This window comes from Myotis daubentonii, chromosome 1, assembly GCF_963259705.1.
Source record: "Myotis daubentonii chromosome 1, mMyoDau2.1, whole genome shotgun sequence".
Classification (NCBI taxonomy): Eukaryota; Metazoa; Chordata; class Mammalia; order Chiroptera; family Vespertilionidae; genus Myotis; species Myotis daubentonii.
This window is the reverse complement of record NC_081840.1, coordinates 108479143-108506641: the sequence shown is the minus strand read 5'-3', so window position 1 is coordinate 108506641 and position 27499 is coordinate 108479143. Positions and strand designations below refer to the sequence as shown.

General features: G+C 40.4%; 1 protein-coding gene and 1 pseudogene across 12 annotated transcripts in view; one reads left to right on the top strand and one right to left on the bottom strand.

Annotated features, from left to right (window-relative positions):
* SIN3A (SIN3 transcription regulator family member A) overlaps positions 1 to 27499 on the bottom strand; it is an 86738-nt gene that overhangs the window by 24974 nt on the left and 34265 nt on the right. For 8 of the 12 annotated variants that reach the window (XR_009447573.1, XR_009447571.1, XM_059656373.1 and 5 more), the window contains 13 exons: positions 26623 to 26802; positions 20599 to 20705; positions 19701 to 19983; positions 18438 to 18689; positions 17745 to 17897; positions 17444 to 17602; positions 14907 to 14996; positions 12223 to 12341; positions 11472 to 11682; positions 10733 to 10849; positions 4446 to 4684; positions 2872 to 3055; positions 1078 to 1705 (listed from right to left, as the gene is read on the bottom strand). Coding sequence is in view for 10 of the 12 variants with exons in the window: in XM_059656373.1 (XP_059512356.1) it covers positions 1078 to 1705; positions 2872 to 3055; positions 4446 to 4684; positions 10733 to 10849; positions 11472 to 11682; positions 12223 to 12341; positions 14907 to 14996; positions 17444 to 17602; positions 17745 to 17897; positions 18438 to 18689; positions 19701 to 19983; positions 20599 to 20705; positions 26623 to 26802 (2722 nt within the window). In the remaining 2 variants the exon portion in view is untranslated. The remainder of the gene's footprint in view (positions 1 to 1077; positions 1706 to 2871; positions 3056 to 4445; positions 4685 to 10732; positions 10850 to 11471; positions 11683 to 12222; positions 12342 to 14906; positions 14997 to 17443; positions 17603 to 17744; positions 17898 to 18437; positions 18690 to 19700; positions 19984 to 20598; positions 20706 to 26622; positions 26803 to 27499) is intronic. The other 4 variants (XM_059656399.1, XM_059656418.1, XM_059656428.1 and 1 more) reach the window with 4 other exon arrangements.
* Positions 4175 to 4275, top strand: LOC132224229 (U6 spliceosomal RNA; annotated as a pseudogene).

Below are 27499 nucleotides of genomic sequence, written 5' to 3'. Positions count from 1 at the left end.
TGTTCAGAGCGACAGCATAGGCATGAGCCATGCTAGTGCCATGAAAAAATGCTGTTCTGCCAGAATAAAACAATGTGCAAATGCACATGAGCTATGATCAGTGAAGCTGGCATTGTCACTCAAGACCAAACTATGTAAGCCTCAAGCCAAGATAAGTCAGTGGTCAAGCCAGGATTAGGCCATTTTCTCTTATTTCTACCCAAGCAGGTGGAATCACCACACTGAGGTCCAAAACTTGTCTGTCAAGCTAGGATTAATCCAGATAAAGGTTTTTAGAATTCCCAGGGTCATTAGCTCTTCAACAGATTGAAGGCGAGAACCACACATGGGCTTCTTACATTAGCAACAGTTAAAAAAAAGCTAATTTGCTCCACAGATTGGCAATTTCCTCAAGGGCACTGAAGAAAGGCTTCACGAAAAAGATTTTAGCTCACACCTCAAGTATTTAATTTATGAACTGAACAGTTATCTACAAATAGGTGGCACAGAATTACTTAAAGCACATGAGGGATGGCTTCCTTAACCCCTATTTATTTTCCTTTTCTTGGTTCTCGATCTTCATTTCTGTTTTGCCTATTCTGCTGGCTCAAACCACCTCTTGAGTTCCAGTCTCCTTTCCATACCCCCTTCTCCTTTTATTAGGAATGAGCCACAAACCCCTCTGGTTAAAGAGAAGTACTGCCCAAACACATCAGAAAATTCCCAACTGTCTTAGGCATGAACCACTAGGAATTTATGTTCTGTCATGCAGTGGAGCCAACTGGGTTCTTGTCTCTCTCTGTCCTTTGAAATTCTTTGTAATAACCCAGAGATCTGCCATTTGGGAAACTGATGGCAACTGTCATCCCCTCCGGGTGTCAAGTGTCCACAATCCAAGCATTGTAAAAGGTGGTTTGCATATTTTCTTCACTTCTCCCAACAACCTCATAAAGTAACAAGTAGCACAGGTTCAGAGTGTTAAGTAAGGTCACACAACCAGTAAGTTGCAGAACTAGGATTTGAACTCCTCTGAAGCCTGCCTGTGCCCCATGTATAAAAGGAAAGTCCCGAGTCTAACTAGGCCCCAAGGTCACCAACCCCTCACATCTTCTGTGAACACATCTTCTGTAAACCAGCAGTCTAGGCACTCACTAGGTTCTTTAAGACGGAGCTGAATGGCAGGACTGTCACTCTTGTCTCGCTTTATGCCCAGCACTTCCCGCTCCCACTCCCTCTCTCGGTTTTCTTCTTCGATCTGCCGTTCTGCTTGGGAACAAATCCGCAGAAGTCTCAAGCAAAGAATCTGGTGCAGTCGCATAAAGATGTACCAGTTGTTGTTAACATAGAAGAGGTTGTACACTTCATCCATCCCTCTTAGCTTCTGTGCTGTTGTGTTACTAAACAGTAGCTTGGACTTAGGGGAGCTGCCCCCAACCCCATTGTGCTTCTTAGCCACCCCTGTGGCCTCATCTACATCCATCTCTTCTTCTTCCTCTTCTTCTACATCCGAGAGATCACCCCTCTGAGCAAAGAGCAGATCTGGAATGAAGTGATGCATGATCTGCTTGATTTTGTACTTGTCCTCCTTCTGAATGCCTGCCTGTCTCTTCACATGGTGGATAATCAGGGCAGCGGCGTCCTCCAGGATCTGCTTGTCTTCATACGCCAGAGAGAGGTGTGGGCCAGCAGGTACGCCAGCATTTTCTTCAGTAGCCTGCTCTTGCCGCTACCAGGAGAGAGAGAGATACAAAGTAGTAAGTGCCATATCCATAGCAACAATCGACAGACCTATGAGACAACACATCAGTACATTCAATTATTAACCATAGTGACTATTATTTTCCAATCCAAAACTTCTAGAAACAATAAGGTAATGTGGAAGATGTGGTTTGAGAACAAAATATTGGTACCTTCTATACTTTGAAGACTGATAGGGGACATTGGGACAATCTAAAATTCTGAATTAACATTTATGAAGGAAGTAGTCAGTATGAGATCTAGGTTTCACTTTAAAATACTTCTGCGGTGGAAGTGCAGAAAGTGTTAGATGTAAAAACATTGACAAAATAGAAATAATTATTCAAATTTATGTAAGAGCTCACTTTATTATTTTCTCCCCTTTCATGTACATTTGACATTTTCACAATAAAAAGCTTTTTAAAATTCAAGATCACATCACTTCCAGGAATTTTCAACCACACTACATTTATGTCTCTATCCATCCCCTAAGACTGTGAGCTCAGAGAAAATAGTATTATTTTCTTATTCATCACAGTATCCTAGCTCCTGAACTACATATAATCTTTGTAAGTATGCTGAATAAACGAGGATTAGAAAGAATTTGGTATCAGTGAGAAGAGTTTAAGTAGTGGGAAGCTGAGGCAAGCCAATCAAATACAAGGTACTCAAGCAGTGAATGGGGAGAAGTGGGGTTGTCAACTGAAACCAGGAGGGTAAACTAGGAAACCAGTAAGATAGCTTAGGTAGAAAGGTAAGGTTAAGAGTTAAAATGATAGAATCAGGAATAGAAGCCTATGACAGTTATGAAGCAAGAATCAACAACAAGTCTTAGAGCAGTGGTTCTCAACCTTGGCTGCACATTAGAATCACCTGGGAATCTCTTTAAAATCTTGATTTCTGGGCCTCACCCTCCGGAAATTGTTTCTTTGTTACTAATGTTGTGGTCCCACCCCATAACAAAGAAACAGAATTTCCGGAGGGTGAGGCCCAGAAATCAGGATTTTAAAGACTCCCAGGTGATTCTAATGTGCAGCCAAGGTTGAGAACCACTGTCTTAGAGGGTCTCGATTTCATATAACAAAGGTAATTTCTAGGAATCAAAGCTATACAAAGATTGGAGCCCCCTTACAGGTGTAGAAACTTCCAGCTCACCTCATCATAGATACTCTCAATCTCGTTGAGTAAGCTCTTAGACCTCAGGACCTTGGTGTCATTCTGTTTAAAGTTGATACCCTGATGGTCCAGAGACTTCAAGTAGTATTTCTCATTTTGCTCTCGCCACACCTTGTTAAAGCCCCTCTGGGCTTCTCGCCATTCTTCCTCTTTCATCTTCAACCTAGTTGGGTAAGGAGTGGGGTGGAAACACAGGTGGAAGTCAAACTCTTTGGAATGGAATCCTGGCTTTGCTGTACCAGTGAAATAGGGATAACAGCACCTAACCCACACCTGAAACCTATATGATCATGTTGACCAATGTCACCCCAATAAATTTAATAAACAGATAGGTATGATAGGCCTGTCAAAATTATTGGCGACTTGGGATAAATGTTATTCAAACCAGTCTTTAACTCTGTTACATGAGGAAATTACTCATTCAGGATTTGGGGGAAGTAATTTGTCCCAAAGTCAGAAATCCTACTTAGAACAGTATTTCTCAAACAGCAGTCCATGGAATATTCTTAAATATTCTCATCCTTGGCCAGCTAACACAAAGTTAAACAAGTTTTTTTGGTACAGAACCTCTAAGAATGTTTACTATGCGAACATAAATGCAAAAGTCCAAGAGTAGAGAGCTTGCAGTGTAATGTTTCTTTTGACACAGTTTGGGAAGTTCTGATGAGAACTGATCTTAACCCTCCAGAAGAGGAGAGGAGAGTAAAATAAAAAACAACATGGAAATGTTCTACATCTCAAAGCTAAAAGTTAAATGCTTCTGGTAAAGAGAAATAATCTGTGGCAGTATCTGAGGGGAAGACTAGGGAGGAATGCTAAATTGGGGCATCTGTGCAGCAGACAAGAATTCCTTTTCACCAGGTGATACTGAGTGAGGAGGACCCAGCTCTTAGCTTGGATTCACAATGTGGTCCAGTCTTGGAGGAACCTGGGCTTAGCCCTGGCTCTGGCCCCCTCCTTTGATGGGCACAAAAGCCCCTCCACAACTCAAGCTGAAGGCTTATTACGAGAAAGAAAAAGACATTCTTGGTAGAAAGGCACTCTTAAGTCTTTTAAAATAATACTTATGAATTTTACAAAGACAAAGGGTCTCTTTTTAAAAACCAAAGATGTTATAAGGGTTAGTACTGAACGAACGGTAGGAACATGGGTGGTGATTTTCTTCTTTGTTCTTTTTTAAACTTTAAAGTATGGCCCCAAACACAGAGCATTCCACTATGGACTTTAAACGTTTGCCCTCTACTGTTGATTACACAGAACCCCATCAAGAAGCTCCACCAGCATGCTCAATCTGGCAGCACACATACTAAAATTGGAATACAGAGATTAGCAGGGGCCCTGTGCAAGGATGACACGCAAATTCGTAAAGTGTTGTGTGTGTGTGTAGTTTTAAGAAGCCCCACTATCCCACACTGTACCTGACTTTCAATAACCAGAATGGGGAGAAATGGAGGTCTCATGGGATAACAAGGTAAAAAATGAGCTTCATTTAATGGGACACCAACTATGTCCTGAAGCACAGGAGAGCACGAAGGGCACATTTGTTTGGATACCTTTTAAGTACAATGGGGACAGCAATGGAGGGGTTCTTCCTCAGACCATCAATGATGTCGGCTGCTTTGTCAGCATATATCCTCTGGAGTGCTTTTCGATGGATGACTTCTGATGTGCCCCCAAGGGTGTTGTCCAAGCGAAATTTGGCTTGTTCCTCAGCAGACAAGCGGGAAAGCTTCTTCTGTATTGCTTCCAGAACCCGGATTGTTGCCAGATTGGTCTCTAAAACTACATCAAGCTAAAGAAAAAGACAAAGTGTGCTCAGGACCCAAATCAGAATAGAATAGTAGTTAGGAGTATAAGGTAAGGAGTCAAACTCCCTGGACTGGAATCCTGGCTCTGCCGTAAAAGCCACAGAAGACTGTTTTCTTACCAGTAAAATAGGGATAACAGCTACTCTCTTAAGGTTGTTGTCTGGATCAAACGATACAATCCACATAAATGGTTTTGTGCAATGCCTGGCACATAACATCAATAAATGATGACTAGCCCAAGCTGGTTTGGCTCAGTGGATAGAGTGTTAGCCTGCAGACTGAAGGGTTCTGGGTTGGATTCCGGTCAAGGGCGCATACCTCGGTTGCAGGCTCTTCTCTGGCCTGGGCCCTGGTCAAGGCAAGTGCAAGAGGCAACCAATCGATGTGTTTCTCCCACATCAATATTTCTCTCTGTCATTCCCTCTCTCTTCCACTCTCTCTAAAAATCAATGGAAAAATATGCTTGGGTAAGGATTAAATAAGTAAATAAGTGATGAATAAGTGGTAGTCATTACTTCTACCACCACCAGTGTGCTTGGCTTAGGACTACTAATCCCAGTGTAGAGGGACTTAAAAGGAAGCAACCTTACAGACGCTTTACCCTGAACTTTTCTGAATTGTTAAGATCTGTTACAAACTAACAATCAAAAAACAAAACAGCCCTAGCCAGTTTTGCTCAGTGGATAGAGCGTTGGTCGGCAGACTGAAGGGTACCAGGTTCAATTCTGGTCAAGGGGACATACCTCGGTTGCAAGCTCCTCCCTGGCCAGAGCCCTAGACAGGGCTCGTGTAGGAGACAACCAATCTATGTGTTTCTCTCACATCAGTGTTTCTCTCTGTCTTTCCCTCTCTCTCCAATCTCTAAAATCAATGGAAAAATATCCTCAGGTGAGGAATAAAAAACACACACACTAAAAACAGAATTTGGATTGAACTTCCTGGTTCTCTTATGATTAAATAGGGCCACATAACTAGTTCTGGCAAATGAGTTATTAACAGATGGATCAGAATACTATTACTTCCAGGCTAGAGCATTTAAAGGTGCAAAACCCTTCTGAGCAATCTTTTTCCTTCCAGTGACTGGGAATGTTCAAGATGGTGGCACTCTGTCAGCCTGGGACCCTGAGTAATTCTGATGAGCAGAATACCCCACTAAACATCAATGTACATGTAATCAAGGAATAAATCTGTTTCTTAAAGCCACTAAAATTCATGGAAGGAGGAGGTTGTCTGTATTGTAGGATCACTTACCTATCCTGATGTATAAAAGGAATTCTTGAAAACCACTGTATTGATAAGAGATTTTCAGAAAGGAACACTCCTTTTAACTAGCCCATCCCACCCAAGCCTAAACACACACACACACACACACACACACACACACACACACACACCTGTCACCTTTATTCCTATTATCACAAATAGGAAACGAGACTGTTGCCTCTCATTTGCTTGCATACCACTTGAGAATCAAAAAAGATTCTAACCTCTGCTTTCTAACTCATCTCACCTTACTAGACATAGGTAACAAAGAAATGCTTTCTTTAAACTTTCCATGGAAGTCACCATCTATCAAGATTTAGTTCTCTGCAAATGGTTGAAGCTCCTCATAAACCCTGAGCAGGGATGGCCAATCACCTGCCAGGGCCAAGCAACACCTGACTTCATTCAAAACATGCCAGAGACAGCTGGAGTGAGCGTGGGGGATAGCTGGCAGAGGGATAAACTAGCATGGGCTAACAAAGAGCAAGGTATCACCCATCTACAGGGAGAAGCAGGGTCAGTAAGTTTTATATAATAAATACATTAAACCAGCGGTTCTCAAACCTGTGGGTCGCGACCCCTTTGACGGTCGAACGACCCTTTCACAAGGGTCATCTAAGACCATCTTGCATATCAGATATTTACATTACGATTCATAACAGTAGCAACATTAGTTATGAAGTAGCAACGAAAATAATTTTATGGGGAGAACCAAGATGGCGGCATAGGTTAACGCCGGAGTTTGCTGCTTTGAACAACTACTTCAAAAGTGAAACTAAAAGACGGAACGGACATCACCCAGAACCACAGGAACGCTGGCTGAGTGGAAGTCCTACAACTAGGAGGAAAGAGAAATGCATACGGACACTCAGAGGAGGCGCAGTGCTGAAGTCAAATTCTGAGGTGCGGAGTGCGCGGAGCGGGCTGGCAGCGGAGGGCGCGGTTGTTGTTTTCAATCAGGAGGGAGTCGCAGACTCTGAGCTCCAGATACAGGCGAGTCTTTAGGGACCCAGACTCAAACGGGAGAAGCGGGACTGTCTGGCTTCGGTCAGAACGAGTGCAGCTTTCTCTCCCAGCTTTGCAGCGGGTGCTGGGACTCAGAGAGGCAGAGCCCCTAGGGACAGGACTGAGAGCCGCCATAACTGCTCTCTCCGGCCCACCCTGTTGATCCTGTGCGACCCGCCCTACCCAAGCCCTGCACAGAGGCATTTGCCGGATAGCCTCAGGCAAAGGCTAGAATAGCACCTCCCTAGAGGACAGAAGTTCTCTCACTGCTGACACAGCTGATTCTCATAGCCACTTGGCCTGGAGGTCAAACCCTCCCTGGTATTAGCTACAACAATCAAGGTTTAACTATAAGACTGCGAACAAAGACCACTAGGGGGTGCACCAAGGAAGCATAACAAAATGTGGAGACAAAGAAACAGGACAAAATTGTCAATGGAAGATATAGAGTTCAGAACCACACTTTTAAGGTCTCTCAAGAACTGTTTAGAAGCTGCCGATAAACTTAATGAGATCTACAAGAAAACTAATGAGACCCTCGATGTTATATTGGGGAACCAACTAGAAATTAAGCATACGCTGACTGAAATAAAGAATATTATACAGACTCCCGACAGCAGACCAGAGGAGCACAAGAATCAAGTCAATGATTTGAAATGCGAGGAAGCAAAAAACACCCAACGGGAAAAGAAAAATGAAAAAAGAATCCAAAAATGCGAGCCTCTGGGACAGCTTCAAGCGTACCAACATCAGAATTATAGGGGTGCCAGAAGATGAGAGAGAGCAAGATATTGAAAACCTATTTGAAGAAATGACAGAAAACTTCCCCCACCTGGTGAAAGAAATGGACTTATAGGTCCAAGAAGCATGGAGAACCCCAAACAAAAGGAATCCAAAGAGGACCACACCAAGACACATCAGAATTAAAATGCCAAGAGCAAAAGATAAAGAGAGAATCTTAAAAACAGCAAGAGAAAGTAACTCAGTTACCTACAAAGGAATACCCATACGACTGTCAGCTGATTTCTCAACAGAAACTTTGCAGGCCAGAAGGGAGTGGCAAGAAATATTCAAAGTGATGAATACCAAGAACCTACAACCAAGATTACTTTACCCAGCAAAGCTATCATTCAGAATTGAAGGTCAGATAAAGAGCTTCACAGATAAGGAAAAGCTAAAGGAGTTCATCACCACCAAACCAGGATTATATGAAATGCTGAAAGGTATCCTTTAAGAAGAGGAGGAGGAAGAAAAAGGTAAAGATACAAATTATGAACAACAAATATGCATCTATCAACAAGTGAATCTAAGAATCCAGTGAATAAATAATCTGATTAACAGAATGAACTGGTGATTATAATAGAATCAGGGACATAGAAAGGGAATGGACTGACTATTCTTGGGGGGGAAAGGGGTGTGGGAGATGCGGGAAGAGACTGGACAAAAATCATGCACCTATGGATGAGGACAGTGGGTGGGGAGTGAGGGTGGAGGGTGGGGCGGGAACCGGGAGGAGGGGAGTTAAGGGGGGGGGGGGGGAAGAGGAACAAATGTAATAATCTGAACAATAAAGATTTAATTAAAAAAAAAAAGAGAATAATTTTATGGTTGGGTCACAGCATGAGGAACTGTATTTAAAGGGCCAGAAGGTTGAGAACCACTGCATTAAATATAGGACACATGTAATTTTACCACTTAAGCACATTTAACATGCCCTTTTCTTTTTTTTAAAATTGATTTGAGAGAGCGAGCGAAAAACATGGATTGGTTGCCTCTGGCACATTCCCCTACCGGGGACCGAACCTGCAACTAGGGCAAGTGCCCTGACTGGGAATCGAACCCACCACCTTTTTGTGTATGGAACGACGCTCCAACCAACTGAGCTACACTGGCCAGGTAAAAATATTCCCTTTTCTTGTTGATAATATCAGTGAACATGGGGGATTCAGAACCCATTTTCAGTATTCCCACTTCTGGCATAGGGGCTCTACCAGCTCATTTATTCATTCAAGCCCTTCCTAACTACTTTAAAATAAAATCCCTAATTTAACTTTCTTTCAAAGGGAGCCAACCACATCAATATCAGAACTATGAAAGAAGAATTTCAATTCCCACAGGAGAGCTGGTTTGCTAACCACCTGCTAAGAATAATAATAAACAATGAAGTTCCATCTCACACCTGTCAGGATGGCTATCATAAAAAAATCAACAAATGACAAGTACTGGAGAGGATGTGGAGAAAAAGGAACACTCGTGCACTGCTGGTGGGAATGCAGACTGCTGCAGCCACTGTGGAGAACAGTATGGAGTTTCCTCAAAAAGTTAAAAATAGAACTCCCATTTGACCCACTGATCCCACTGCTAGGAATATATCCCAAGAAACCAGAAACACCAATCAGAAAGGATATATGCATCCCTATGTTCATAGCAGCACAATCTACAATAGCTAAGATTTGGAAACAGCCTAAGTGCCCATCAGCAGATGAATGGATTAGAAAACTCTGGTATATCTATATAATGAAATACTATGCTGCTGTAAAAAAGAAGGAATTATTACCATTTGCAACAGCATGGATGGAACTGGAGAGCATTATGCTAAGTGAAATAAGTCAGTCAATGAAAGAGAAATACCACATGATCTCACTCACTTATGGATAATAAAGACCATTATAAACTGATGAACAAAAATAGATACAGAGGCAGAGCAGCATCGAACAGACTGTCAAACTACAGCGGGAAGGCCAGGGAAGCTTGGGGGGCAGGGTAAGAGATCAATCGAAGGACTTGTATACATGCATATAAGCATAACCAATGGACACAAGACACTAGAGGGTAGGAGAGGCCGGGGAAGGTCAAGGGGGAAAAAAAAAAAGGAGACATATGTAATACTCTTTGTAATACTTTAAGCAATAAAACAAAATTTAAAAAAAAATAATACACTTTAAAATAAATAATTTCCAGCAGCCTCAAAAAAGCCCAGTAGGCCTTACTACAGTACTAAGTTTTTATATACCTTTGTAAAATATAATAACCTTCAAAATTCCATTAAAAATTCAAATTAGCCCTAGCTGGTTTCGCTCAGTGGATAGAACGTTGGCCTGACACTGAAGGGTCCCGGGTTTGATTCCAGTCAAAGGCCCATGCCTGGGTTGATCAGGAGGCAGTCGATCAGTGATTCTCTCCCCTCACTGATGTTTCTATCTCTCTCTCCCTCTCACTTCCTCTCTGAAATTAATTAAAGCATATTAAAAAAAAAAAAAAAAAGACCTTGCAATTTATAAAAAAAAAAAAAAAATTCAGCCCTAACCGGTTTGGCTCAGTGGACAGAGCATCGGCCTGCGGACTGAAGAGTCCCAGGTTCGATTCCGGTCAAGGGCATGTACCTTGGTTGCTGTCACATCCCCAGTAGGGGGTGTACAGGAGGCAGCTGATCGATGTTTCTCACTCTCTATCCCTCTGTCCCTTCCTCTCTGTAAAAAATCAATAAAATATATTTTAAAAAAATTTCAAATTATTCAGCTACCAATTGATAACTTCAACTAAAAGGGTTAAAGTGGCCTAGATAAGTCACATTTGCCATAAAAATATTACTAACATGTTTGACAAACTCTTAAAGTATGGTAAGTACAACAAGCATTTACCACAAAAGAACATGAACCTCTAACACTTTAGTCTTAAAAGTAAACCCTCACAGATAAGTATTTAAGATATTTTATTTAGCATCTCCCATTTTCCCAAACTTCAAATGATCAAGGAAGCTGTACCTCAAAGCGTTCGTCTTCACAACGATAGATATGTTCTTCATACTGAGTTTTCTTGGAACTAACAAAGGTGGAGTCTTCAGACCAGGAAGGGAAGGAAACCCAGGTATCATTTAAAACCTTTAGGTAATAGAACAGAAATTGAAACAAAAATGTAACAAAGCTTTCTGGCAAGTAAATATTCTCAATAAAAAGACACAATTCTAGGAGAAGGAAGAATCATTTAACATTACAAGCTTCCCCTTTAGCAAGTTTACATCATATATTAGAGTAAGGAAAAGGTTCTGAATATAAGCGTAAAACATTTTCTTTTAAAAAATGACAGATCCCTGGCTGGTTTTGCTCAGTGGATAGAGTGTCGGCCTGCAGACTGGAGGGTCCCAGGTTCGATTCCAGTCAAGGGCACATGCTCGGGTTGTGGGCTTGATCCCCGGTAAGGGGTGTGCAGGAGGCAGTCAATCGATGATTCTCTCTCATCATTGATGTTTCTATCTCTATCTCCCTCTCCTTCCTCTCTGAAATCAATAAATACACACACACACACACACGTAATATATATATATATATATATATATATATATATATATATATATATATAGAGAGAGAGAGAGAGAGAGAGAGAGAGAGAGAGAGAGAGAGATATCTTGATTTCTTCACTGATATAAATTCTTGATCCTTAGGACCATTCCCTTCCAGAGAAAGTTGAGGTTTCAGGGTTGTTCCTTTCTGGGGAAGGCCTTACCTCTTTACAGAGAGGAGTCCGTCCTGTACACTTGGGCTGCTGGTAACTCTTTGGGAGGGCTCGGTAGCTGGAACCCAACCGTTTACAGGAGGCATAATCTATTTCCATGGCAATGCCCTCTGTAGCTCGTTCCTTTGGAAAGGTTTCCAAATGTACAGACTCCTTATAGCCCAGAAAGTTTTTAAACCAATTAAACAATTCAGGGAATTTCCTGAAAAATCAAACAAAAAACTGGTGAGCAATTAGAAGCATGGTGCAGTTATTCTGAGATATTACTACCACTATTTGGTGTTAAGTCAGAACTTTGCTACCAAGAACAAAGTCCAATGGCAATTATTTCTTCTAAGCATTTGGCTTCCCCTTTTCTTACAGAGTGTTCTACAGTCAGTTAAGGTGATGATAGAAGAGTGCACCGAAATCAGACAAAGCCAGGGATATTGCTTCAGTATTAAGATCATTTTTTGGTTGTCAAATACAATCAAGACTCTAGAATCCTGGAATAGACTGGTCTCTATAACATCCTACACTGAACAGGGGATCAGGAGACTACCACTAGTGCTAGCCAATGGCCTCTCTAATTTTTTTCATCTCTAGAGTTGAAATAGAAGACTTTCCAGAAGACTCTTGACATTGTATGAGCCAAATGACCTAACACAATCAAATTAATTTTGCCTATCATATACTCTCACAAACTAAGTTTATTTCAATTCCATATCATGCATCAGAGCTAAGGCCCCTCAACTCTACTTACCCCAGGAAAGGAGAGACTAATTGCACAAGCTCAGCCCGAGAGATCACCTCCTGGTTAAAGATAACAAGACAGCGCAGGAAATTTTCATAGGCCTCTGCATTCCGCAGAGCCTTTCGAACCTTATGGAGACAACCAGAAGAGAATGATTAAGTGGGGAATGAAGCGATCTGAGATTACTTTTAAATGACTAAGGAAATTTGAAGTTATCTGATGATTCTAAGGAATTAACATTAACATTTTCATATGTGCTAATGATTATGTTTGAAAAAAAAGGTTTTATTTTAAAAGGAAACTGAATTAAATAATATCTGGGTGCTGTCTGCAAGCAATTTGGGGTGGATGAGAGCACACATGAAAGCAGCAATATTGGCTAGCAACTGGATGATGGGTAATGAGGAGTCAGTTTACTTTTCTCTTTAATTAATTTCACATGTTTAAAATTTTCCATAATAAAAAATTTTTCAAAATGAGATCCTGAAGTAAGACATTTACCTTCTCATACTCTTGATTCTCCAAACCAAAATCAGAGTACTTCAAGTTTTTGTTTCCTCTCCTAACAGATGTTTACAGCAAGAATCTTGTCAACACTGTTTTGGTAATCTTAAATAATGATCTTTTTAAATAAGATACTTGTGTCCTCTGACCCAATTATTTTCCTTCTTACATTTATAATATTAAGTATTTTAATACCCAAAAATCTAAAACTGTTCAATGGCATAGACAAAGTAAAACTAGCCTGGCTAGATGAGCAAGCTGAAGTTTTAATTTCAGAAGTAAGTATTTAGCACTGTGTTCCTTTATTGGAGGATTGCAGACCATGTGGTTTTATCAACCCCTTCTCCAGGCTCCCATATACTATTCATAACTACCAATCAGTAAACACAATATAAAATACTTTCATGCCCTAACTGATTTGGTTCAGTGAATAGTGTATCAGCCTGCGGACTGAAGGGTCCCACGTCCGATTCCGGTCAAGGGCACATGCCTGGGTTGTGGGCTTGATCCCCAGTAAGGGACATGAAGGAGGCAGCCAATCAATGATTCTCTCTCATCACTGGTGTTTCTATCTTCTCTTTCCCTCTCCCTTCCTCTCGGATATCAATAAAGATATATTTAAATAAATAAATAAATAAAATATCTACCTTCAAAGCCAAAGGTCAAAGAGCACTTCACTGCTGTACTATATACCATATTTACTTTTATTTTTATTAGCTTTTAAACATACACAGAGTAAACAGAATACTCTAATGAACCCCATATAATCACCCTGCCTTAATGATTAATATATAGCAGTAGTTCTCAACCTCTGGCCCTTTAAATACAATTCCTCATGTTGTGACCCAACCATAAAATTATTTTTGTTGCTACTTCATAACTGTAATGTTGCTACTGTTATGAATCGTAATGTAAATATCTGATATGCAGGATGGTCTTAGGCGACCCCTGTGAAAGGGTCGTTCGACCGCCAAAGGGGTTGAGAATCGCTGATATATAGTAAATTTGGTTTCATTTAAACGCATTTCCCAACCAACATTTCATCTACACCTAACTCAGTATATATCTCCAAGAAAGAAGTAGTACTCAAAAACAACAACAGCCCTGGCCAGGATTAGAGCATCATCCCAGGTTGTGGGTTTGAGCCCTGGTAAGGGTACATGCACAAACCAACCAATGAATGTATAGATGAGTAGAACAACAAATCGATGTTTTTTTCTCTCTCCCCCACTCTCTAAAATCAGTAAGTGAAAAACAAACAAAACCACCACAAGATACCATTCCTCTTTAAAAATTGAACTCATTTTTCCCCCCTACCCCCACACTTTCCTTGATATTTGTTGGTTGTGACCTGAACTTCTTTATTTGCCTTAGATTAGAATCATCAAGTGCCCAGGCAGCCCTCAGAAATGATTCAAGTCAGAGTCTCCACTTTTTGCAGAACAGCTCACACAGGCACAAGCAGGCTTAAGAGAGATGAGATCAAGAGGCACCAATAATGGAGATAATAAGTCGTTCGCCCTTTTGCAAAAACCCACAATTGCAAGACAGAGTAAATCACCAGCAGATCAATCCAAGCTGGCTCCCGCCAGTGAGAAGTCTGACAGTTGCCAGCCACCCTGATGAAAGTAGCCTACTAATCATCAAGTTGGCTCCAAGGAGGAAGTCAGACACAGGAGAAAGGTCAAACACACACACCCTAAAATACCGTTTAAGCCAGTGATCACCATTTCAGGCTGTTCATTAGAATTACCTGGGGAGCTTTGAAAACTAAATCAGAATCCCCAGGAACACTATATGTGATTCTGCAAATAAGTATCACAAGCAATTAGAAGATTACGAGTCATCTTAAGCCTTCCACAACTGGTGCACCGACACTCCCCAATGTACAGACCTGGCCACCTGCAACAGGGGGCTCCAAAAACTTTTGAGAGTATTTAATATATCATGTGTTTTATTAAAACTGTCTTCCACCATGAAAAATGCAGTATTTTGTTGCAAACCATTTCACAAAATCAAAGTAGACAATGCTACAATTTCTCTAGCACTGAAAGGACCTACAACTTATAAACTATGTCAAATAGTAGAAAGCCCTAAACAGCTTGATGCCTCTAAAAAAAATCTTGAGGATGGTGATTTTCTTTTGGTATTAATGGCCGGTATTAAATCTAATTCATTCATTTACTCACCTTATCAAAAAATAATGATTCAGTTCCTACACCATGCTTGCTGGCATCTGCCATAGAAGAATCCTTTAGGCTGAGAAGTTTGGGTTTCTTCTGCAAAAATAGGAAAAATAGAAACATGCTAAAATTTAAAGGGTGGATGCCTCTATTATTTTCACGTGTTCAATGGTTTCCTTATTAACCAACGTTGATTAATAATTTGCAACAAATGAGAGAATTCAAGTACTAACTTGCTTTACACCCTGTAAGATTTCCACCCGTCTTCTCTATTTGTTTCCCCCAGAGGATCATTCTACTCCTCAAATATTCTCTCTACTTTTCCCATGGGCCAAAAGTATGGAGGCAGAAGAGAATGTCTGTAAATTCATGAAGAGAATATAGTATATTTTTCTAATAGAAGAAATAACTATCTTGTCAGCAATATTCATTCAGATCAATTTAAGACTGGCCTTTTAATTGTTTTTTGTTAATCCTCAATGGAGGATATTTTTTCCATTGTTTCTTAGAGAGAATGTTAGGGAAGGAGGGAAAGAGGAAGGAAAGGGGAAGGAGGGAATAGGAAGGAGAGAAGAGAGGGAGGGAAGGGGAGAGAGGGAGAGAAACATTATGCAGGCATATCAATTGGTTGCCTCCTGCATGAGCTGGGGATGGAACCTGCAATCGAGACATGTGCCCTTGACTGGAATTGAACCCACGACCCTACAGTCCAAGGCAACCCTCTCACCATTGAGCCAAACAGGCTAGGGCAAGACTGATTTTTTAAAAGGAATTAATAGGGCATGACATAAGTGTCAGGCAAAATTTACTTTTTTAAAAAAAGGAAGGAGGGCATTTGTTTTTTTAAATTGATTTTAGAGAGAGGAACGGGGAAATAAACATCATTGTAAGAGAGAAACATTGATCGGTTGCCTCCCACACTTACTCCAACAGGGGATCAAACCCACAACCTGGGTATGTTCCCTGACAGGGAATCAAATCTACCACCTTTTGGTGTATGGGACAATGCTCCAACCAACTGAGCCACCCAGCCAGGGCAAGAATTTATTTTTAAAAAGCTATATCTCAACTATCTGTGAAGAAACACACAAACTCTGGGGAAAACAGCACATTTACCTTTGTCATTCCAGAGCTCACTCACTGAGGAGCCATAGCCACTGCTCACACTGCCTAAGCAAAAAGTAGGGAAGGAATTCTAACCCCAATGTAGTGTTTCCACCTGTGGGTAATCACGTGCAGAAGACCAACTCAGAAGTGGAACAGATCTGTTGACCTGCTTGCTACTTATTTAAATAATACTCTTTATTAGAAATTCCACTAGCTTTTATTCTTTAATAAAACTGCAGACACACCTCTCTTCCATGTTCTGTACTGCTTTAAAATTTACTAAAGCAACACAGAGTCCCTACACCTAGCCCTCTCCACATCAAAGAGGAAGAGAGTGGGCTCAGCTTTCTGCAGGCAGATTAGCAGTGTTTACCAAGAAGCCTTATATATAACAGGTCACTAACAGTAGTTTAAGACCTCCTTTTGCTGTAGCAGAAAACCTTACCTTGGAGATTGAGATGATACAGATAAGATCAGGCAACCCAACAAAGAACCTTGGGTACGAGAGGCCACCAGACCAAAGAGATCTCACAAAAGGACAGGCACTTTACTCACAGAAGAATCTGAGACCACTGACTTATATCTGAAACAATAAGCTTAGTAATCTTTCTTAGCACAAGGCATCAAATCAGAAGAAGGGAAAAATTAACATCTCAGAAACTCTTAGCAGAATACAAAAAACAGATGACAGCTAATAACAAAGAGAGAAAAAATAAAAACTCAAAAAACCGCCCTAACCGGTTTGGCTCAATGGATAGAGCAACAGCCTGTGGACTCAAGGGTCCCAGGTTCGATTCCAGTCAAGGGCATGTACCCTGGTTGCAGGCACATCCCTAGTAGGGAGTGTGCAGGAGGCAGCTAATCGATGTTTCTCTCTCATCGATGTTTCTGGCTCTGTATCCCTCTCCCTTCCTCTCTGTAAAAAATCAATAAAATATATTTAAAAAAAAAAAACAACAAAAAACAAAACCATAGTGCCCTGGCCAGTGTTCTCAATGGTTTGAGCGCCAGGCTGCTCATCAAAGGGTCTCAGATAGGATTCTCAGTCAAGAGCAGGTACCTGGGTTGCAGGTTTAATCCCCAGTCCTTGTTGGGGCATGTGTGGGAGGCAACCAATGTCTCTCTCTCACATTGATGTTTCTTCCCCACTTACTCCACTCTCCACTCTCTCTAAAAAAAATCAATAGAAAAAAACATCTATTCTTGGTTGAGGATTAACAACATAAAAGCATATTGATCTGAGTAATTAGTGGTATTCTAACATTTTTTTGCAAAGCCAGATAAGAAGCTTTGCATTGAGTTTCTATGCCATACACCTGAATACCCAAGATCCAACTGACTACACGCTTAGGATAAAAGCACATGACCAACCCTGGGTTCCTATCCATTAGAATTGCTCCTGAAAGTCAAAATGAGCAGCTGCTGCTCATTCTCACCTTCACCGGAGGGGTGGTTCCTGTTCCAGAGTGCCTCCGGATCTGGCAGCCATTCTGGCTGGGCCTCTGTGGCTTGTTGTTCAGTTGGGGCTTCTTCACAGTGCCTCCATGGTCATTTCTCACAGAATCAACCTTCTCTGCAGTTGTTTTGCTTAAAAGCTAATTAAAACACATGAAAGAGATTAATGCTCTTATCAAAGCAAGTAAGTATCATTTAGAGAAAGTTCCCTTCTGATTCCAGCTTCCTAATTTACCTAAGAAAATAATTCTAAATAGTGTAGTTCTTCTAAATAAAACTTACCACAGAGCTGTTGGCATCTGGTAAAAACTGTCCAAACTCTGACAACAGATCTTCCTGATTTTTAAAAAGGCGAGCCACCTGGGCATAAACCTCCTGCTCAGTCAACGCTGGAGTGTAGTTTCCTCCAGCTTCCTTGGCATTTCGCTGCTCTTTCTGACAAATTGCAAATGGAAGAGATCATATTGGAGGGGCACTGATGACTGCTTTTGCACATTTTTTGAGACTTCTGACAAGGAGCTCTGTATGTCACCTACTTGGGCTACATTTGAAAAAGTCTGTACTTTTAGCAACTGTTTTGACTGCAAACTTTAAGGTGAGAAAGTGTGAAAAATGGTGGCTGACAATTCCTTTTTAAAACATATTTAAAATTAGTTTGTGAATCCGCAGAGGACCACTACCAATTGATAAACACAAAAAATTATAGAGGAATTTCTCCTTACACAAGTCATCCTATAAACTTCCCACATAAATAAGTATGCATTTCACAGAGCAGTAACTTTAAAAATGCTGACTACCTGCTATAAGGTAATTAAAGCCAAGCAATAAAATGCTTTATAAGTACTTATCATAGTTTTCAACTGGTTCATTCCCAGTAAGAATTAGGAGACACAATAATATTTATTCAACTTCTTCTTAGACTAGATGCCCTCAGAGGGTGACCTGGTTAAGACAGGATGAAAGGGTAACTCTTACCTGATATGTGTGCAAAATTTCCAGGAATGCTTTATAGATGTCTGGTTGGCCCTGGAACCTGTTCTTGATCTTATTAACATAGTTGATAGCATGATTAAACTCCACAGGCTGATTGTTCTGCAAGGATGGGGCCGTTCCCAACGAGATTGTCACTGGTGTATGAGGTTGGACAGGTGGAGAGCGTGGGGATGCGTATGGTGGGAGTGGGGGGGTCTGCTGGCTGGCGGGAGTATGTGCTTGTAGTTGGGAAGGCTAAAAAGAAAAAAGTCTTTATTCTCCTCAGGAACAGATGGTTTGACATAGGAAAGTTTGAACTAAAGAGAAACAAGGTGTCTGATTAACTTATATCCTTTATTCACTCTGGCCAGGCCATTTCAGCCCAACTCAAATCACATCGGGCAGGGGTGGGAAGTGTAGAGGGCTCACAATTCTCATACAAATATTTCAGTTTCAAAATTTCTAAATACAGCCTTAAAAATAGATACAGGAAGAACTTTTCACATGCAATTTTAAGTATACTAGCTCAACAGGTGCAAGAATAGAAAAAAACTCATTCTACATGTATCTCTATTGTCAAAAGAGACAATTTAATGTTACAGTAACTCCACATCAAAGTCTTGTACACCAGCTCTGTCCAAAAGAACTCTGATGAAGGAAATGTTCTTTATTTACACTGTCCTGGATGATACCCACCAGCCACATGAGGCTACTGAGTACTTGAAACGCAGCTAGTGCAACTGAAAAACTGAATTTACTTTAATTAATTTAAATTTTTATACAGCCATATGTGGCTACTGTATCAGACAATGCAGTTTTAGATAAAGTACACCCATTATTATTATCATTGTCATCAGAATTTTCTGCTTAGCTTGATAATGACCTAGTCTGGTAAATGGAGTAGCCTCTGTAAAATGATGACCATGTAGCCAGTAGCATAATCTGATCATAAGATGAACATTTCTGCCTGTGCTGTCAAAGTACCACTCACTACCCAAGCAAAGTTTCCACCTATTGGGGTGCTCTTGGTTCAATAAACAGAAGTTGGGGGCAAGAGAGTCCTTGTAGGTTGTTCACGTCTTGATTTAAACAGATCTAAATATGTGGTATGTAAATGTGAACCATTTGATAGGGATATGACTACTGCACCTTCTCTGATGAAATCACTGCAATATGTCTATCTAGTCTTATATAAAGGGGAAATGTCAAAAGAGGGTGGTTTCTAGGGATGCATTTCATGTAATGCAAAGTATTCCAAGTGCTCACCTTGCTGACTTTGGCAGGTGGGGGCTGAGGAGCTGGCTGGGCAGGAGCTGGGGCTGACTGGGCTGAAGGCTGGGAAGGATGTTGGGGTGGTTGTTGAGGCTGGGGCTGGATGCCATGGGTGGGAATCTGATGGACCTGGCCAGGAGTTGTCACATTCACCATGTCATTGGTTTGCACCTCAATCTTGTAGCCAGGAGGCAAGAAGGTATTGAAGCCCATGATCAGGTCTGGGTGGCCTTTGAAGAGCTGGGACACACGACTTATCACTCCTGGAGTGTCGATGCTGATAAAAAAAAAATAAAATTGGCAAACTTGAGAAGCACTATAGTAAAGAAAAAAAATCACACTGACTACATTCTCTAGACAGGAAAATAGATAAAAATCAACCTGCATATTACAAAATTAAGAACATACAAAGAAATTTGAAATTTCAAAGACATGTGGTCACAACTTTGAACAGAATATACAGTTAGTAACAATCCTATCAAGCAGATACTCAGACAGTATATCTAAAGCTGCAATATCCAAGCAATATCCAACCTGTGATACACCAGTATAAATCATCATGTATCTACATTTTCCCAATTAGTTAGCTACGCTCTTATAACAATGAACCATGCCAGAATATTTGTGTATCTTAAGTCAAAGAGCAAGTAGCCTAATCATTACCAGTCTACTCCCTTGTTTTGTGATGAAATCCTAAGAAAATTTTAGTTAAGATCTAGGGACTATAATTTTCATCAATAAATCAATACATCAAATTAAAGCATCATCCCGAAAATTAAACCCCCCAAAAGGAACATCCATTATCTTTCAGAAGACAAGAATAAGCTATATCCTCCCTCCAAAATCAACATCCTAAGCACAAAGCTTGTGTACAACTACATATATCTTTTACCTCTGTGATTTAAATTCCTTCATGATGTCAAGGAAATCATTGTAGACCTGAGGCTGACTACCAAACTGCAGCTTCACCTGGTCAAGATAGGACAGTGCATCCTCCACCTGAAGCAGGTTATAAAAAGGAAATAAGCCAAGAATTATAAAAAACAAACAAATGATTTATGCCTAAATAAAATTAACATAGTAAATGAAATAGGAATATATAGTAAAACATGAAAGTATTAAAAATTAGTATGGATATCAATAATAAAACACAAGCTTCAAATAAAAATCAAGTAGCCTTGCATTGGATACTTTTGGAAAAAATGATTAGTGAAGCATACACATGAATATCTCATTCACTTATTTGTTCATTTATTCATCTCACAAATATCTACTAAAGCTACAACATGCTATATCAGGCCCAAAGTGGGGTACCAATGAATCAATGACAAATAAGCCACAGTCCCTGCTCTATAGAAGTTCTCTCACATCTAGCTGGGAATCCTAACACAGTGGTATAAGGGGACAATCACTGAACACCCAGAGAGAACATGAGAAGAGCACAAAGGCTTCCCTAGGAAGTAATTTGTAAACTGAGTCTTAAAGGATGAATACAAGTTAGCAAAAGTGAAGACTCATGAGAAAGTCAGAGGAAACAACATGGGCAAAATCCCCGACAGGACACTAGTTCACTTAGAAAATTGCAAACAATTTAATTTACCTGGAGGGTTTGTGTTGAAGAGGAGGAATGGTGGCAAGAAGAGTGACAAGAGGAGACAGAAGAGGAAGCAGGACCTGATCCTAAAAGACCTTTAAAACTTGTTAGAAAGCAACTGAGATTGTTATCTGCATTTTAATGTATTCAATTTGGCTACAGTACTGAGACAAATTGGTACAAGAGCAGGATAGATTGAAAGGAGGCAGGAAAACCAGTTATGCTCCAAGGCTAACTCACATGTGAACAGTAGTTGCTCAAACTATAGTCCTGACCAAAGGAACAGGGAGAACTGAATAGATTCAAAAGTTTTTTAGGACTCAGAAATGACAGGGATTGAGGATTGACTGAATATGGGAGATAACGGAAAAGGAGGATTCACTAAATTATAAATTATTTGGGCATTTGAAAGAGAAACAGTTTGAAGGCTAGAAAATTATAAGTCTGATTTAGAACAACTTACTTTTTAGTTACTCAGGAGATATCCAAGGAAATTACCTACTAGGTGCTTCCTATCTACTCTGGGATTATTTTAAATTATACAAAATATCAAGTTTAGGAAAGTTTCAAAAATAAACTGATTTAATAAACTCTACTTGTGATAAATATTGTGAAATAGAACATTTATGTTCAAATAAAGCATTAAGTGACATCTCAAGAGTTGCCCAAACTTCCAAAATGGCCATAGTTAATCAGTGTATTTCAGTGTTGCTAGAGCACAGATTATATGCTTGGTTGATATGCACTCACTTGATGGCTGGTTTTTCTTTACAAATAGCATGACAATTTCTATTGAAACTCAATAAACTAATTCATATTCAGAACTTTCCATACTGAAATGTTTCATTAATGACAAATTGATGGAACATAAAACTCATTAAGTTTGCAGAAGGAACAAAGACTTTGAAAGATATTTTAAAATAGCGTTCACAATCATACGACAAAGGAGGAGTTATCAAAAATAAACACCAAAAAAATTAAAGTTAAAAAATAAATAAACAAGCATACTATGGTATAATGTAATTACAACAGAGAGAAAAAGTGCAGAAACCCAAAGGAAAGAAATTATACATGATGTGTTTATGTTTGGAAGAAAAGGTATAGGTCCTAGTAAACCCCTATTTAAAAATTAGTTATAAAATAACACTATGCTTAAAAAAAATAGCTTTGACACCACATTATGAGATAACTGCATGTAAAGAGTGTGGAAATTCTCTCATTATCTAAAGTATAGTTCAAAAGCAAGTATGCAGTTCTAGAAACCACAACTTAAAAAAAACACAGATTTGGAACTAGTCATTTAGAAGCTACACATTTAAGGGGGCACTAGACAGGAGACTCTTAAGACTCTGCTGAAGCATTTTCCTGATTCACTTCAATAGGCATTTATTAAGGTTCCTAACCTTCTGAAGTTCATGAGTTCATTGGGAGGGGAGAAAACACAAACTGTATAGAGAGCTCACTAAATATGTGCCAAATATCAATAAGTAACTAAAGTACATCCAGCAAGCCTCAAATTATTCAAATGTTCCATCAATATGCCAAAGACAAAAAAGTATAGACAGTGTTGGTGCTTGAAATAGCCTACACTGCCCTAGCCAGTTTGGCTCAGCAGATAGAGCGACGGCCTGTGAACCGAAGGGTCTCAGGTTCAATTCCTCCGGTCAAGGGCACATACCTCGGTTGCAGGCTCCTCCTGTCTGGGGCTTGTGCAGGAGGCAACCAATCTGTGTTTCTCTCACATCGATATTTCTCTGTCTTTCCCTCTCTCTTCCACTCTCTCTAAAAAATCAATAGAAAAATATCCTCAGGTGAGGATTAAAAAAATAATAAAATAATAAAAAAAGAAAAAAAGAAAAACAAACTACTTTAAAACTGTTTAAAATAATTAATAAAAAGAAATAGCCTATGCATTCTTACTGGACACTTCCTTATTACAGAATATAAACTGTTTACTGAAGTGGATTCAAATGCTCATAAAGCTTTTTAAAACTAATCCAAAAATGGCAGGCAATGTGAGAATACTGAATGAAATTACATGAAGGGGCAAAGGATCTAAATAGACACCTTTCAAAAGAGGACATTCAGAAAGCCAAGAGACATATGAAAACATGCTCAAAGTCACTAATCATCCAAGAGATGCAAATCAAAACAACAATGAGGTACCATCTCACACCTGTCAGATTGGCTATCATCAACAAATCAACAAACGACAAGTGCTGGAGAGGATGTGGAGAAAAAGGAACACTCGTGCACTGCTGGTGGGAATGCAGACTGGTGCAGCCACTATGGAAGACAGTATGGAGTTTCCTCAAAAAACTGAAAATGGAACTCCCATTTGACCCTGTGATCCCACTTCTAGGAATATATCCCAAGAAACCAGAAACACCAATCAGAAAGGATATATGCATCCCTATGTTCATAGCAGCACAATTCACCATAGCTAAGATTTGGAAACAGCCTAAGTGCCCACCAGTAGATGAATAGATTGGAAAACTGTGGTACATCTACACGATGGAATACTATGCTGCTGTAAAAAAGAAGGGACTCTTACCGTTTGCAATGGCATGGATGGAACTGGAGAGCATTATAGTAAGTGAAATAAGCCAGTCAATGAAGGAAAAATACCATATGATCTCACTCATTCATGGATAATAAAGACCATTATAAACTTATGAACAAAAATAGATACAGAGGCAGAGCTGCCTCAAACAGACTGTCAAACTGCAGCGGGAAGGCCGGGGAGGGTTGGGGGGCAGGAGGGAGGGGGGTAAGAGATCAACTGAAGGACTTGTATGCATGCATATAAGCATAACCAATGGACGTAAGACACTGGGGGGGTAGGGGAGGCCAGGGGACTGTCAAGGGCGGGGGAAAAAAAAAGGACACATATGTAATACCCTTTGTAATACTTTAAGCAATAAAACAATTAAAAAAAAGAAATTACATGAAGGCACAAGAAAGCATTTTACCTCTCATTAGAAAGAAAATGCAACAAGTTACTGCGTTCAGGAATCCCATTCAAGAGCATGTAGGGGGTGGGGGTAAATGGTGACAGGTGAAGATTTGATTTTGAGTGGTGGGTACACGGTGCAATATATAAATCTTGTAACATAGGAACCCACTCCTGAAACCTATATGCTCATGTTGACCAATGTCACCCCAATAAATTTAATTTAAAAATACAAAAGTTAAAATAAAATAAAAAGGGAGGTAAATAAAAAAGCTTGTGACTAAAAAAAAAAAAAAAAAGAGCAAAAGTCCTAACTCGACCCATGACTCTAAAGCCCTTTATAGTTTCTGTAAAACGGATAAAGCACAGTCTACTTATACCCCAGTGAGGAAGGTAAAATAGATGTGCTTTGATAGAGCTGGCTGACAAAAGCTATAAAAATAAATACATTTTCGTTAGCCTAATAGCAAGTTTATAAGCTCTTTTGCAACATTAGGTATTAACTGCTGGAATTAAGTCACATCAAACCAACTTTTACCAAAATATTTTTAGAGCTTGGTGAAGTGCTAAGTATAGTAATAATACATTTTGGTACACAGACATCACTCTATAAGCAGAGAGTTAAAATGTTATAAGGAAAACAACAATATAGCTAATACATATTTCCCCCAAAGACAGAGCCCAGAGTGAAGTTTCAGGCCCATAAATAATTTGTACTCTTTTTAAAGACTATGCTTACATACAGTCAACTCTTCATTATTTAAGGTAATAAATATAGAAAATGAAAATTTTATAAAAACCTTCTATACAGCTCAGCATTAGTGTGCTTTATATTTATGTAGCATTTACTTTCCTTAGGCCAATACTAAACACTAGAGGCCCGGTGCATGAAATTTGTGCACTTGGGGGGACGGGGGGGGGGGGGGGTTCCTCAGCCCAGCCTACACCCTCTTGCTGTCAAGAAGCCCTCTGGGGATGTCTGACTGACGGCCTAGACCTGCTCCCCACAGGCCTAAGCCATCAGTTGGACATCCTTAGCACTGCTGCGGAGGTGGGAGAGGCTTCTGACACCACTGATGTGCTCGCCAGCAGTGAGCCCGGCTTCTGGCTGAACAGCACCCCTCCCCCCCCCCCCCCCGTGGGAGCACACTGACCACCAGGGGGCAGCTCCTGCATTGAGTGGGATTGGACCAAAACCAGCTCTCCAACATCCCCCGAGGTGTTCCGGATTGCGAGAGGGTACAGGCCAGGCCCAGGGACCCCACCGGTGCATGATCAGGGCCAGGGAGGGACACAGGAGGTTGGCCAGCCGGGTAGGCAGGAGGGATCCAGGGTGTGTCCAGCCCATCTCAGTCCCCAGCAGAAGCTAACCTAAAAGTCGGAGCATCTGCCTCCTATGGTCAGTGCACGTCATAGCAACTGGTCGACCAGTCAACTATCTGCCCCCTGGTGGTCAGTGCATGTCACAGTGAGTGGTTGAACAGCCTTAACATATCATTAGCATATTACACTTTGATTGGTTGAACAGATGACTGGACACTTAGCATATTAGGCTTTTACTATTTAGGAAGTTCCTGAGAACCCAAACCAAGGAGAACAGGATCAAGGTGAACTTGACTAAGTATCAAGGAAAAGAAGGCTGAGATATTTGCTAAATATAATGAATCCTTCAAGGGTATATTATACATTCCTACCTGCAAGCTACTTAATAGAATTAGGCTGATTGGACCAAATAAACATCCAACATCTTTCTTTTCTCTTTATAGTTCTTTAATTTTATATTTCCTGCACTCAAGTTTAAGCTTTATATTAATGTAAAAAGAAAAAAACTGAAATCTGGAACATTTGCGGCAACAATCACACACATTCTAAAAAATAATACTCAAGCAGAGAGTGAAAATTAGCTGAGAACACAAACTTCACTTCTCCACAGATGCCTCATGAATTTCAAAGCACTGAAAACCTATGGCACATACCCTGGCCAATGGGGTGTCACAGTTGGTTGGACCTCACCCCACACACTGAAAGATTGCTGGTTGATTCTGGGTCAGGGCCCATGCCCAGGTTGTAGGTTCGATCTCTGGTAGGGGGCATGCAGGAGGTAGCCAACCGATGTTTCCCTCTCACATGGATATTTCTCTCTCTCTCCCTCCCTTCCTCTCTAAAAAGCAATAAAAATATATATTTTTTTTTTAAAAAAAGAACTAAGTTCAAAATGAGACTTCCAAAAAATGGACTTTGTTGATTTCATATGAAAATGGCCCCTCAATCCTGATCTGTCTGAGTGCCATGCATTCATAAATTCCAGAAATGTTTGTTGCCTGCTATGAGAGAAACTTTTTGATGGAAGGAAAAGAGCTGAATACCACCTTGAGCCTCTGAAACTGCTGCTGTCCCTGCACTGGTGCAACTGGTGGGCCTGGATGAGCATGACTCTGGACCACCTGGCCTCCGTGGGGCTGCACAGCTGTTGGGTGATGATGGCTGCTATGAACCGCTGCTATGGTGGGTCCATGACTGCCACCAGAGCCCTGTGGCACAGCTGAAACCTGGGGTGGACAAAAGAGATACAGGAAAGGTCAAGGCTTGTGTATTCTTGCCCAAATGTGTTTAAAGAACATACATACACAAAGATAACTAGAAACTCAAATTTTCCACAAGATGAAAATGGTGAAATAAATTATAGCACACTCATTATAAAATCCTATGCATTCTGTTATGTATTACATAGCTCAGTACTTCTCAAAATATCTGTGGTTAAGCACCAGTTTTCCTTTTTTCTTAAATTACAATCCATCATGGGCTGCTACTTTTATAAAATACAGTAAAAATGGCCCTGGCCGGCATTGCCTGCTGGTTAGAGCATCGGCCTGTGCTCCGGAGGGTTGCGGGTTTGATTCCTGGTCAGGGGCACGTATGTACCTGGGTTGCAGGTCCAATCCCTGCCCCTAGTCAGGGCATGTGTGGGAGGCAACCAATCAATGTGTCTCTGTTACATGGATTTTCTCCCCGCCAACCCCTTCCACTCTCTCTCTAAAAATCAAGGGAAAAATATCCTCACTCCTCAGGTGAGGATTAAAAATAAGTAAGTAAATAATACATAATAAAAAATAAAGTAAAAATGGATTACCAGAAAAGTGAAATAAAAAATACATCAGCCCACAATTTTCACTATTGGATTTTACAGATATAAAACTACAATGTCTAGTTGCTATAAAAGTTTCTGAACACTAAATTTCTACTTAC